Here is a 14,179-nt window from a genome sequence, read left to right as displayed (position 1 = left end):
AAATATGTTAAAATAATTTTTGTACAGGTGGATTTATGTATTGAGCCGGGACAATCATTGGGTCTGATGATCCGGGGCGGGCTGGAGTACAACCTGGGAATCTACATCACAGGGGTGGATAAGGACTCCGTCGCGGACAGAGCGGGCCTTATGGTATGTCGATGTTTATTTAAATAAAATGTTATAGTATGTAAAAGTTGCATGTTTTGAAATGTCTTACTACTTTGAAAGGTTTGTTCTTACATATTAACGACTTCTCGCCTTTAAATATATTTTAATTAATTTCTTCAGAGTAAGTTTTTCGGATATATACGTGGCTAAAGTTACACAATAAAAATGTGCAGGTGTTCCCAAGATGTTTTCCTATATTGTCGAGCAAGAATCGAATTATAAACACAAATTAAATACATAAAATCGTACGAAACTCTATTGGAACTTGTCCCGAGTTTAATATTCACGAGTTCGTATATTTTTTATCTTAATGTTCTTCCACGATATACTGACAATGGGATTTATTCGTTCCGGTATAAAGGGTAAATGCGTCATTATCATTAAAGAGACATAAATTAGATCCTGCATTTAGCAACGCATTATCCATGTCAAGTAGAACTAAGCCTTACAAATTGCTAATATCTGTGAGAAAATGTACCACTTTCCTTCAGTATATTCACGTATTGGTATTCAATAAGAAAAGTGCCAAAGAAAATGTTTTCGTTATTTGCTCAATCATTCTTCAAATAAATATTATTTGCTGTTATAGCAATCGCACATTTAATGTTCACAATTGATTTAGATAGGGTCTGTAAAATATAGAAGGCTATATTACATCACATGAGTACAAGTTACTTAAGACTAATTGGATTCAGAAGATTAAAGTGTTCATGTAATCTTAGACATATCTGCAATACATTCGAGTTTTTAGTTATGATATATACTAAACTAATAAAATATTTTGTTTCGGAAAAATTACCTCAGAGGGTCGTAGCATAATATACATTAGGTTTATATATACATAAAAATTCTAATGATGTTTTAAATACAGCGATATTTATATAAAAGTTATTTTAAATAATTATTTACGTGAATAATTTATGTTTATTTAATAAATGGAAGCTTTGAATGTGTTTTAATAGTTTTCTAATAAATAAACACAAATAAAAAATATGAAATTCTATTTTAAAGAAAAATGTTGAAATGAGTAATCATAACGTAAACCAAAACACAGCTTGCCCTAAAAAAGAAAATTAATCGCCAGTGTCATTCAGGATGATACAAGGATTCGAGCTATACACCATGTTTTTAAATCTGTTCAGGAATTTAAAAGTTATGGCTGATTCTGAGACCATTACACTCCGTTTTTGGGCAGACGGCTAAAAAAGGGACATAATATTATATTTTTAGCTTACAAGTTTATACCAGAAATGAGTTCTATTTGCATAATTTATTAATGTTAAAATAAACTTTTTACAAAGTTCATAAACAGTAATAGCTTGTTCGGAGGCATTGGGTTTCCTTCATCCTACTCAGTACAAAACTAGGTCAGTTAAGGTCACACGAAACCTTCATAATTATTTTCCTTGTAGCTCCGAAGATCAACTTATTATGGTAATGTGGCAGTAAATAACACTTTATGCGCGACCAATAACTTTTGCTTATAAATAAGGTAAAGCTTGATAAATATCTCCAAGATCATTCATTTACGTATATATGAGAACATTTTTCAAAGTTTGTCGGATAACTGTGTTATTTAGCTCCGTTTGTTGAATGAAATAATAAATATATACGTTATTGCTCAGCGTCATGATGAATATATTGGATATTTGAATAGTTTACATATATTACACGTTCTGTGTCCAAGTTAGTCTACGATAGTTAAACATTAAGTATGGATATTATACAACACAAAGGATAGGGAAACCGTTATTTGTTAATATTAACAGAATTTGTCTGGAACATATTCCGCCACGCTGTTATGTATATAAAGAAATATAAAATATATATAAATAAATAAGTATTATAAATAAAATATATTATGAAATGATTGTATTTTATTCATTGTAAGGATTATGTTTTGACCTAATCTTCATTTATTTTATTAATAATAAATATCCTCAAATCGGCAATATGCAGCCAATTTTTTTTTAAGCTTCAAAAATACCAAGTATGTCTGCTTGGTGGCATAAAATGTAATGTGGTGGGAGGTACCCATTATATTGAAATATTCATACGTAATTCAACTTGTAAACTAACTTATAGTGTTATGCACGTAATGACGTTGTAAAATGGTCAGAATTTTCTTTTCAAAGTTTCACAGCTAAAGTGTAAACAGCGTCGAAATTATTTTATAGTTATCGCGTGTTGTTGCTATAAATCGATTTATAAAGATGACTGTAGTTTTAACTTCTAATGTTTTATTTAATAAAATTATAATAAAAGTATTTAATTCTAAGATAATTCTTATTAATTAATTCTTATGTGTGAATTATATTATGAAGTACATTCAGACGAAAATTGAAACAATATATTACAAATTATTTCAAAGGAAAAGAACGCTTAAGGAATGTTTTATATTTTGCAAAAGGGTATTAAATAACCTTTAAAAATCTTGATAGCGCGGAATATTGGCACGAATGCTGGGACTTTTCTATTAAATCGCAATAAACGTCTGTCACATGTAGCAACAGCAAGGCGGGGTGAAACATCTTTTAATATTACTTTACTTTTATTTATTTATGGAGTGTTACTTCTCTAAGCCTCACACAGAATGTAGTTACGATAAATTTATTAAAAATTAAGAATAGAGAGAGTAAATGTGAAAGCAGGAAAGGCTTTTTCATTTATAGCACGAAGGCAGACGTGTAAATGGGTCACTTTGTCTCCTCCGCTCGTAGTCATTGCCACCGTGAGAAGTTTCAACAATTCCTTTCAATGTAAATACGTTTCTACCCCTAGTATATAAGATGCAATGCCTCTTACGTCTGTAATTACACTGGCTCTCTCACCCTTGAAAGCGGAACACAACAGCACAAAGTTTTCATGTTATGCGGTAGAATAACTGAGTAGACGGTGCTTACACAGATGGGCTTATGTAAGGCCTTATACCCGAGGGCTTACAACCTAATATGGATTATTTTAAAATGTATAATGATAAAAACTATTTACGAAGAATCGTATTTTTATTGTTATCACTACTCACTACATCGTATAAAACAAAGTCGCTTTCTCTGTCCCTATATCCCTATGTATGCTTGAATCTTCAAACTACGCAACGGATTATAATGCGTTTATTATATACAGTGATTCGAGAGGAAGATTTTTGCATATAATACATGGACAATATAGTAAAAAAACACTGATAATTATAGAAGTTTCCAACGTGATGTCCTAAATCAACAATTTCTGTAGTATATTTAGTATAAGCTTTGTACCCAAGCGAATCCGGGCCGGGTCGCTTGTTTAAATAAAACGTGTGCAACTTTCGGGAAGGATATCGGCGATATATTATAGGTAAGGGCGATGTTTGGAAGATTTATGGCGCTAGAGTTCGGAAACGCCCCGTCCGCCACAACACGCTCGAGTTCCATTATTTCTTTCAGACATTTTCTAAATAGAGTTTTGTTTCGATTTTTTGTACTGTAAAGATTTATTGGTGTTCTGATACTAGATAACAACGTTCGGAACAGTTCTAGTTTACTTTTATATTTAGCAAATCTTTTTACTATACATATTTAGTGACTTTCATTATATTATGATAATCAAGTTTGATAAACTTAACATTATTTTTAATTCCTTTTTTAAATCACTTAAAATACATAATAAATAATGTGTTGATAAAGTATTGAATGATCTCTTGGCAGGTCGGTGATCAAATATTAGAAGTGAATGGACAATCGTTCGTGAACGTGACGCACGACGAGGCTGTCGCGCAGTTGAAGTACCACAAACGCATGTCATTGCTCGTAAGGGATGTTGGAAAAGTTCCCCATGCCTGTACAGCCTATGGAGAGAGGGACGCTGCCCCCAGGTAAACAATGAAAACATTTAAAAAGAGTCGTAATATACAACTTTTTATTTTAGTTTATCGAATTTGAAGGATTTTACATTTGATTAACAGTTACTATGTTACTAGTATATTGCAATTTAAATTAGCTGAATTGAAATTGTGTTTTTGTAATTGCTAGTTTTAATATGAATACTAATGTAATTACGAGTGAGGTGATTAATACTCGACATTTAGTACATTTTAATGAAATGCGCTGTGATTTTATTTTCTAAAATTATAACATTTACGCTTAACTAGAGAGGAGTCTATTCTATTAATATTTTAATATATAGATATTAAAATATTATATATATGCATAATGCTGAGCAAGTACAGGTCACGTCATGTCACTAATTATCACAGTTTTTATTCATCATTGTGATGGTGATGGCATTCAATAACTAAATTAAAAATATACCATAACTTTTAAGCGGTGCGAGAAATTTTCTTTATGCTATTTTATAATAAAGGTTACTCACAGTTATTTTATTGAAGTCGTTAACCCGTTACTAATATTATTACTAGTAATTATTACAGCTTTAAATCAGTTATGCTGATAGTTTAGTACTTTTTTTTAAATTTGATATTTCGCATGATAACCATATTACTCTGATAGAATATACCTACCCTTAACAACTACGAAATGTGCATCAATATTGATAATGACATGTACTGCTAATATACGAGTTAATAGCATTAATGTTAGGTCAAGTGGGTTTAATATCCGTACATGTATCATACAATAAAAAATATACTACAGATTTAATAACATTAGAGTTTAAAATTACAAAATATAATTTAGTATATGTGATCCAAGATAACGTTAAATGTCATACATGTAAAGGCAAATTCACGCGATTATTATTACTGAATGTTTGTATTTTGAAATAAAACTAGCTATAACGGATTTGACTCGCGTATATTAATTATTTTTAACATAACGACGTTTCGAGTACTTTACAGCGTTCGTGGTCACGGGTAGACTAAGGTGACATTTGTCTATATGAAGAACAAAGGAAATATTATTTACAACTACCGCCAACGATTTCTCAATTGGTATATACGTTCCGGTTGCACGCAGAAGGCACTGACTGTATCTTTAGGTCTTTTGTTTGTATTTTCATAGAATAAGTGGCTGGGGAAAACGAAGAGGGGCAGCAGCGACCGCCGTGGAGCAGAAAGCCAAGTCGCTTTTGCCGCAGAGCGATATACCGGCGCTGGCTTACTACATGGAAGAGTACGCATCGAGACGTCTCACTCCTGATGCCTTCTTGACAGTGCTAAGAGATCTGCTCGATACGCCGCAGAAGGTAAGCGATAATAAGTGCCTTTGTGTTTATATATTCTTCTATTGTGGTGCCAGTTTCCATTGCGATCTCAAGGTCTCGGGTTCAACCCGGCCAGGTGATTTCATTTCGCTGGCAGTCTCCATAAGAAGTAAAGCCTGGTCCTTTGTATGCAATTTGCAGTCAGTTACGGATTTTAAAAAAGGAGGAAAAGTGTTCATCTTTGTTACGCACAACTTTATGCATTTTAATAATATTAACTGCTCATTGAGCTAGTATGCTTTAAATCTACGTCGCAACTGTTAAGGGGAACATCATTCATATTATTAAGCATAATAAATAAAATAACCCCTATTCTTAGACATTAGATATGAGAGTTTCTTACGATTTCGTAATGTTCACGTGTATAGCGTAATATAAAACACTTGGCAATGTAGTCCTGTGTAGACAGCTAGTCTCGATTGAAAATGAGTCCTCATCATCATAGTAGTATGTTTTCTTTTAACAAAACAGTATTCAAGCTTAATTTGTTTTAAAACGGGTTACAGTACGTTAATGATAGGAGAAGGCGTTCAAATTGAACGCAGAATCTTAGGTTAAATGTTTTAAAAGAATAAAATTGATATTCTAGGAGCAAACAACAATCGATCATTTCTTTAACAAACAATCTCTAATGGCAAACTGAACTGAAGAAATGGAAGCCGAGACGTCTTATATTTCATTATTTAATGGATAACATCTTTCATTTCTTAGATTTTAATAATATGTGGGAAAATAAAATACTCTTACGTATGATATTCGTTAAAATAAATCAAATGAGCCCAGACGAGGTGTACTATAAGCCATAGAAAAATCTATCATATCTTTCGATAGTACTAGATTATTACACTAACATCTGAATTGCGTCAAGCTTTTTTTACGCTGGAATAACGAACTACGCGTTTCCGTCACGTGAAATGGGGCGTATGTGGGATTCGCTAGTGCCCAGTACGCCAAGTGCGCCCTGGCACACTGGAATACCCACTAAAAATCTGCAGTACACTCTTCGTCTTTTCAGACACAATCATAATTAGTTATAGCTCTTAATTTTTATAAATACAGTTAGAAGCTACGATTTCTACACTACGATTAATACCAGAAGAGTAACTTATATTTTGATTAAAAAATTTTGGTACAGTACGAGTACGCAACATGTTGCATGTCATCAATAACGTACTAGACGGCCACGTCATATGACGTGCATAGATGAGAAATAAAAAAGAATTTCATTGTGGAAAATTAAAAAAAATAAATTAATGTAAGAGGCCCGTGAATTCCCTCCAATCATCATAATCGATAGCTGCCATTGCATAAGCTTTTTCCGCTAATGGGAACGATTTTCCTAAAGACATAAACAAAACCGAGCCCCAATGGCGGCGCGTGACTTGGATTTCCGTGTGTCATATGATATTTCCCACGGGTTGTCCTGTTCATGAAAAGTCGCATTGACAACCTCTCTGCTATGTCCAATGAGGGATCGGGACGGATTAATTATGATATTCGCATCATTCATGTTACATGATATATAAAACAATGATGTGATGAGATAATGTAAAATAAGCGACTTAATTCGAAATATAATTAATTAGCTCTTACTGCTTACACTTTGTGTATCTTTCGATATTTCAGTATTGTCGGTTCAGATGTTAATATAAGATTTATTTAATTTCTAAGTAAATCTTACACTTCCAGCCTTGTTTTGTGAGAATGTTATAGAACATTTAAGCATTAAAATGTTATGTTATGTTAATGTTATTAAGTATTTCACTTAGTGTTGCCCAAATGCAAGAACAAGACGAGACTTAGCCAGTCTTGGTCTTGGTCTTGCGCCAATACACCTGGTCTTGGTCTTGGTCTTGGTCTTGCACTCCCAGTCTTGGTCTTGGTCTTGGTCTTGCAGCAAGAGTCTTGCAAGTCTTGCAATTACCTATTAGTCTATTACTATTTATTAAAGTTTATTTTAAATCTTAGGAAAACGTATTAGAATTGGAACATTGTGAGCTTGAATTAACATAGCCATAGTAAAGATTAAGCAGATTAATAAATTACTGAAGATGTGATAAGAAATTTGAAAAATCAACTGACCTAAATATCGTTAAAAAACTTAATAAATATAATGACTGAATGTACAATAATAGTACCTAAGTAATTAGTTTAAAACCATATAATCAATATTATAATATATACTTCCTAGAATAAATTATTATGACATCTACTACCTATCCTTACCATTTTATCGTAATCATAATACTACTTGCGTGATCATTATAATGTATTCATTTTCATTCTAAGCACTCTAAAACTTATTTATTCTTTGGAACACCTGTAGGTACCCTTAAAATTCGAAATTATTTTGCATGAGTATACCTACGCCCTGTGGCGGCTATTACCTAAATAGTGTCAAATGTTGTGATTTCGGCGCGGCGGCAATGATTGTTGTATATGATTTCAAAAGAAGCCGCCGGCGCGTGTATCATAACCATGTACTTCCGAAAAACGCCAAATTTCTTTGAGAAGTAAGTACAAAACCTTTGATGCCGCATTATCAAAGTGCCGATGATTAAAACATGACTATGCATACACTCAGTTCGATTTTAATGGATATTATTTTATTCGTTATGTAGGTATGTTTATGGTATTAGTCGTAATGCGCATAGGTCCAGTTTTTCATATTCTTTGATACAGTTTTTTGCGTCTCATAGAATTCCTAAGCGTACCTATACACCGAACTGTTACACCTAACTACTCCGTAAAATAGCGCTAAGTCCTAGCTGCAAGACGCAAGACTCTTGCAGGCTATGTCTTGTTCTTGCTCAAGTCTTGCACGGTCAGTCTTGGTCTTGGTCTTGCTAAAAATATGCGGTCTTGTTCTTGGTCTTGGTCTTGCAAAAACGCAAGAACAAGACCAAGACTGCAAGACCAAGACTGAATTTGGGCAACACTAATTTCACTAATGGTACTGTGTTTGAAAAATGAAAAGTCACGAAGCATTTTCATAAAATTACCGTAATTATAATGATATGATTAATTCAATTAGTAATTACAGTGCATTCAATATTCTGTGAGTAGGGTACATCTTTAATTAAATTACCTTAATAATCGTTTTCATTGTACACAGTATTCCCTTTTGACGGAAATTCGAGAATTTCTGCTTCCGGAGGACCGGCCGCGGTTCGACGAACTCGTGTACAGGCGCCCCGAGGATGGAACGGACCATCATTTGAAGGTATTATCATCCCACTTCATGTAAACATTACAACAACAACATATTAATATTAAAATTAAAAAAAATCAATCACATTATAATCAACACAATTTTTTTAGAGAAATGTTATAGGTATTAAAAAAATTTTTTCATAGCTTTTTTACATTTAATATTTTTTTTGCTGATTAAAAAACTAAAAACAAATGTGTTACGTATCTTTTAATGTTATTTTTTCCTTAAACTGTTAAATAATTATCACAAAATCTAGTTTGGAATCAACATAAATAGTCCCAGTTTAACTGATTTAACTCATTTAAAATATTCGTGTTTTCCAACTTTTCATAATTTTAGAACTATACCAAAAAAATAAATTTAATCTGCAAAACCTTATTAATAAGTCTTTAAAAGTATACACAATTAATTCATTAAACATTTTATTTATTTTTAAAAGAACGTGATAAATATGCTTTATTTCAAAAAGTTAAACGTACAGCTTGTTTAGGGAGTGGGTATGACAATACACATGGGGTTAATGTTGGTTTCCAACTTCCTGGGTAGCGAGTTGTAAAAATATCTCATAAATTCAAATTAAGTTTCATATTTAAATTAAATTTCAACAAGTTCTCAACTACATGGCCGATGTTCATTAAGCCTTATTGTTCTTATCATCGCTCTGTTGCCTGTTTAATATTATTAGTGCTTCTGCTCTGACTGAGGCATTTAAGTGTCCGGATTATTTTAAATATTTAACAATTTATTCAAATAATCGTACTTTAAAGTTCTTAAGGTAAAGTTAATAATTATTAGCACTTTATTAAAATTATATTATCTGTATATTAAACTATTGTTTATTTAATTTGTGGATTTTTTTTATAGTGTATGAATATTCAAATAAGGATTATTTTATTCAATCAAAGTACACAAATTAAAAATGACTCTTTAATAAATTCTAAGCAACATTACACGCTTATATGATAAGGCAAACATTTCTAAATAAAAAATAATATATGTGTGAAAAAAACAAAATAATCTTCCTATTTCTATTACTTCCTTAGTAGTGTGGTAGTGAATACATACACACATCTTATTCATATTATAAATTCTAAAGTTTAGATGGATGGATGGATGTTTGCTTCTCATCCGCGCCATAATGGTTGAACGGATCCGAATGAAATTTGACATAGAGATATATTATAGTCTGGAATAGAGAACAGATTTATATCACGAAGATATTTCCCTAACACCTGCACCCTTGCCTTGCAACAAGCGGGAAAATCCTGTAATGGAAACTAGTAATTTAATATACCATTAAAACTAATTAATGAACAGTGGGTGGACAGTGTTTGATCACAAAAAGTTTATTGTTTATGTCTAATCACATAATATATTAGATCATTAGTACAAAAGTTTTTCTTACCGATTTCTTTTGCCGTGTTAATTATCCAAAGGTCTATCCATTAGGCTTGTGTAAGTTGTGCTTAGGTTTTTATACGGTGATTACGGCTTAATCAACATTACACAATTTTTACCCTAACACAATTAATTAATACGAAATTAAATATTGATTTAAATAGAATTTAATTATAATATCTTTTTCGGACTATTTCATTACATGATATAAAAACGTTAAATCAGAAATATTCGGTATATACGTAGGCATATGTAACTCTCAAGCAAAATGCTTCCTGAAGTTTTAAATACAACGTTCTTCAGAAAAATTTAGTATTAACTATAAATTTAATACCTAATACTGCAGCTTTAATTAATCATACGTTCAACTCCGTAATTATTGTGTATGTAATATTTGCATTATCTTCGTTGGGATAAACTAAAGAACATAAATTATAATTTAACATCTACAACTCAACTAGGTTATATTCATTTAAAGCAATCATACAAATTATAGTAAAGAGAATACTAATATGTAAAATGCGAATATTCAAATAGAAACACAAAGCTGTCACTCATGAGATATATTACAGACGCTCAAGGGGTCGTCTACTTTGATTAAACGACTCGGTGTATAATACACTGACTAGTGTATAAAGGCCATGTACATACCGCTAAGGCTTTCCAATTGTTCTTAGCGGGGGAGTGAGAGACATATGCTGCCTTCTTCCACAATGCACGAACTTCACGATCCGGTAAGTGCTTTATATATCTGATGTTTGTATGTATGTGTTGCATGTCCATGTGTTACGCGATACGATGGTTCGATCTCACTATAAGTAGAGTTTATAATACAATATATAAATTGCCTTTATCTATGAAGAAATGACGGACTATAAAGTGTTCTTCGTGTAATGTTCGTTAATGTTTAACAGTAGTTTATTATACTGATTGTCTTTTACTATTATGAAATTTTTATAATTTCAATTTATGTTGAATATTTAACAAGTCAGTACTCATAAAATAGAAATATGTCTCATAAAACAATTTAAAGTTACGGTTAAATGAAAATTAAGAACTTCTGTTTGAAATGTAAAGGTATCAATGTAAGCTAAGTACATGTGTTATTGGGTATAGTGGAATATAAGTATATGTTTGTATTAGACATAAAAGTACTACTATTTTAATTACTAATAAATTGCTTGTTTTACATCGTATCGTGTATCAGATGTCGCGTGAAGCCTTATGATATTAGACATTTAAATTTTGTTGCATAAAAATTGTTAATTGATGTGTAATTGTGTTATTATACTGTTGTTGTAGCTTTGCGTAAATATAGACTACAAAGTTTGGAATCAAATGTGTAGAGAAGTACATAGAATCATTATCATAATATCACATATTACAAGGGTTCAATCGAATTTAATAAATAATTGATAGGACTACGGCATTATATAAGTTTTTTAATAATTTTGTTTGACACAGTTTTATCGCTATATGATTCGGCTTAGGGCTAATGACTTTTTCTGAGCAACACAAATTAAATGAAACACTCGATATAGAAATGTAGGGTGAGGTAGAAAGAGATTGTTGTTGTAGGAGGTGCCGGCAGAAGTACCTCTGGTGGTCGACCACCGCTCGCCCTCCGAAGACTCCGGTTTGGGTCTACCACCCCACGACCAAGCTTACAGGTGACCGCACATATTTAGGCACGCTAAAAATACAGCTCGGTTTCAAGAAAAAAATTACTTAATTAGAAACGAATTTATTTTTCATCAGAAAAAATCCCTTACCTCGGAACACTACAATTATAAAAATTGCATTGACAGGTGTCTTTGTCAAGTGCCTGTCAATCTACATAGTCCAGAATCGTTATTGGCTTATCGCCAATACTTTACTTGTACTCAGCACGAGAGTCGATTGCTTTATCGCCGTATAAACGATCGCATTTATTGTCACCGGCGGTTTTATACGGTTATCCTGCATCCGTAAGGGTTCTTTTGAATTAACTGCCCGTAAAGTCATCGACGATTAAATAAAACAATTCAACGACGACAATTGTTTTTTTTTATTTATAAGTCACTTCAATTAAAATAATTATTAACCATATAGATTTAAATGTCGCGGCATCAAGTTAAGGCTTTGTTTATGATAAATTAATTTATGTATATTTATGTAAACGAAGGTCTGATCTTGTTAGATATATACGAACGGATGCTTGTTGTTTATTTTCATATAGTAAAAGGTACATAGTTCGTATAAGAAGTTGGAGATAAGGTATGTGACGCAATGTTGTGTGGGGCAGGAGCGGGCGTGCCTGGCGCGCTGGAGACCCGCCGCCACCGGACGACGAGCTGGAGCCTCCGCCCGAGGTGATTTTGCCAGAATTACCTTCACTTACTAACATTCTACTTGTGTCACATTCACTTCTCTATGTCTTTTCTAAGTGTTCTGGGTGTCACTCACGTCAACTTGCAGACATTGTTCGTCTACCCCTAAAATGCTTTTACATGCTAAAAAAATGTATTTTGTTTATACATATGTTCCAGTAACTTTTGTAATTACCTACTATGACGATGCAAATACGCCCTGCGGTGATTATTTTCTCACATTCATTAATATGTAGTAATTGGTTTTCTTCGCACCTGAAAATTTTCTCCGTCTAAGTTTTAAAGTACGTACTTGTATGTAGATGAGTGGCACCTCGGCGCAACCACTGAATTTCTGTGATTCACATTTTTCTTGCATGAGTTTATAACGGCTAGATGTAGTACTTCACTGAACATGCAATTATGGCCGTTATTTCCATTTGCACAAAGACTAAAAAGGGTAAATCTGGCAAAATTTTTCACATTTACTACGTAGACATTTTATTATTTCAATATTGGCACTATTGTTAACAGTCTGAATCGGTAATAGCGGCCAATGAATAATTTTCTTTATTTATTTTCTTGGCTATTAGTATAGAATAGATTTTATATAGAACCAATTTATTAATACAAATATTGTTCAGTTAAATCCCCGAATAATACTGGATGTAATATTCGATTTTGTGCGGAAGAGGTTATTTGTACGCAATTATTATTATAGCTATGGTTACAATAATCGTAAAATACCCACTTTGTAATAAAAAATGTGAGATAGTTGGATTAGATCGTTCTTTTAGCACCACTGTATATCGGCTCGTTGGTCTAGGGGTATGATTCTCGCTTCGGGTGCGAGAGGTCCCGGGTTCAAATCCCGGACGAGCCCAAAGTTGTTGACTTTTTTAGGTACTTTTTGTTTTCGGCAATAGTTCTTAATATTTATTTTATTAAAACATATTTATTTTTATTTACTACTTCAAATAAATTGGTGACTTGCGTATCACATAATTGTCTTCTACAGAACTATGAAGCTACGAACTTAGTAAATTATGTCGTAAGGAAGTATCAAATGATTATTTAGGCTTTCTACACTTTCCGCTTTTCCATTATTAAAGTGTTTAAGGATAGTGTTTTCTTAATAATACAAAAATAATAAGGTTACATTAAATCAAATGATCAATAAAATGGATAAAAAACCAAGTCAGTATCTTGTAAAGTAATAAATTAAATCAGTTTATTTTCAAGGATTTTAAATAAAATATGTTTTACAAAAACATATTTAGTTTTTTTTATATGATGCCACTACAAAGGGTAGTGTTATGATTCTCACTTTTCATATCACGTCGGATTACGATTCAATGATGTGAGCTCGAGATGAACGTTTTATCTTTAAAACTTTTCAAATTCATTTCGGACATCGAAAGTGATAATCAAGATTGGGGTCTGTGTTGATTTTCAGATGAGAAGTAAGTCAAGAACACAGAAATGTACACAAACCTTGACAATTTTCTGATTCATATTATACAAACTCTATGATTCGTGTCTATATGTACTTATAATTAGCAATTCTTTTTTTGTTTTCATACGTTATAGAAACTTAAATCTATAAATTCGTCATCGACACCAAACTGAATTCATTATGACGTACTGATTATGATGATTCGGTTAAAATAGGTAATTGACCTAGCGCCTTGCGTAGGTATATGCCAATCTCGAGGATATTTCTGGAGATAGAAAGAAATACTAGCCTTGGCAAGAAACAGAAAGCCTTGGAAAAAGTTACATCGTTAGTCCTTGCGTTATCATTATCTCTCGGTCGTTTTAGAGTGACATCCCATATTTATGTATATGT

General features: G+C 32.2%; 1 protein-coding gene and 1 non-coding gene across 8 annotated transcripts in view; both read left to right on the top strand.

Moving 5' to 3' along the window:
* Positions 1-14,179, top strand: part of LOC124531043 (whirlin) — a 94,770-nt gene that overhangs the window by 41,656 nt on the left and 38,935 nt on the right. For 6 of the 7 annotated variants that reach the window (XM_047105462.1, XM_047105461.1, XM_047105459.1 and 3 more), the window contains exons 8-14: positions 28-153; positions 3,858-4,024; positions 5,169-5,352; positions 8,486-8,593; positions 10,660-10,716; positions 11,561-11,652; positions 12,267-12,333. In XM_047105462.1, coding sequence (XP_046961418.1) covers positions 28-153; positions 3,858-4,024; positions 5,169-5,352; positions 8,486-8,593; positions 10,660-10,716; positions 11,561-11,652; positions 12,267-12,333 — 801 coding nt within the window. The remainder of the gene's footprint in view (positions 1-27; positions 154-3,857; positions 4,025-5,168; positions 5,353-8,485; positions 8,594-10,659; positions 10,717-11,560; positions 11,653-12,266; positions 12,334-14,179) is intronic. The other variant, XM_047105463.1, reaches the window with a different exon arrangement.
* Trnap-cgg lies at positions 13,142-13,213 on the top strand. Its single transcript has one exon. It is a non-coding gene; the product is annotated as a tRNA-Pro (tRNA).

Source organism: Vanessa cardui, chromosome 7 (genome assembly GCF_905220365.1).
Source record: "Vanessa cardui chromosome 7, ilVanCard2.1, whole genome shotgun sequence".
Lineage (NCBI taxonomy): Eukaryota > Metazoa > Arthropoda > Insecta > Lepidoptera > Nymphalidae > Vanessa > Vanessa cardui.
This window is presented reverse-complemented; position numbering and strand designations above follow the sequence as displayed.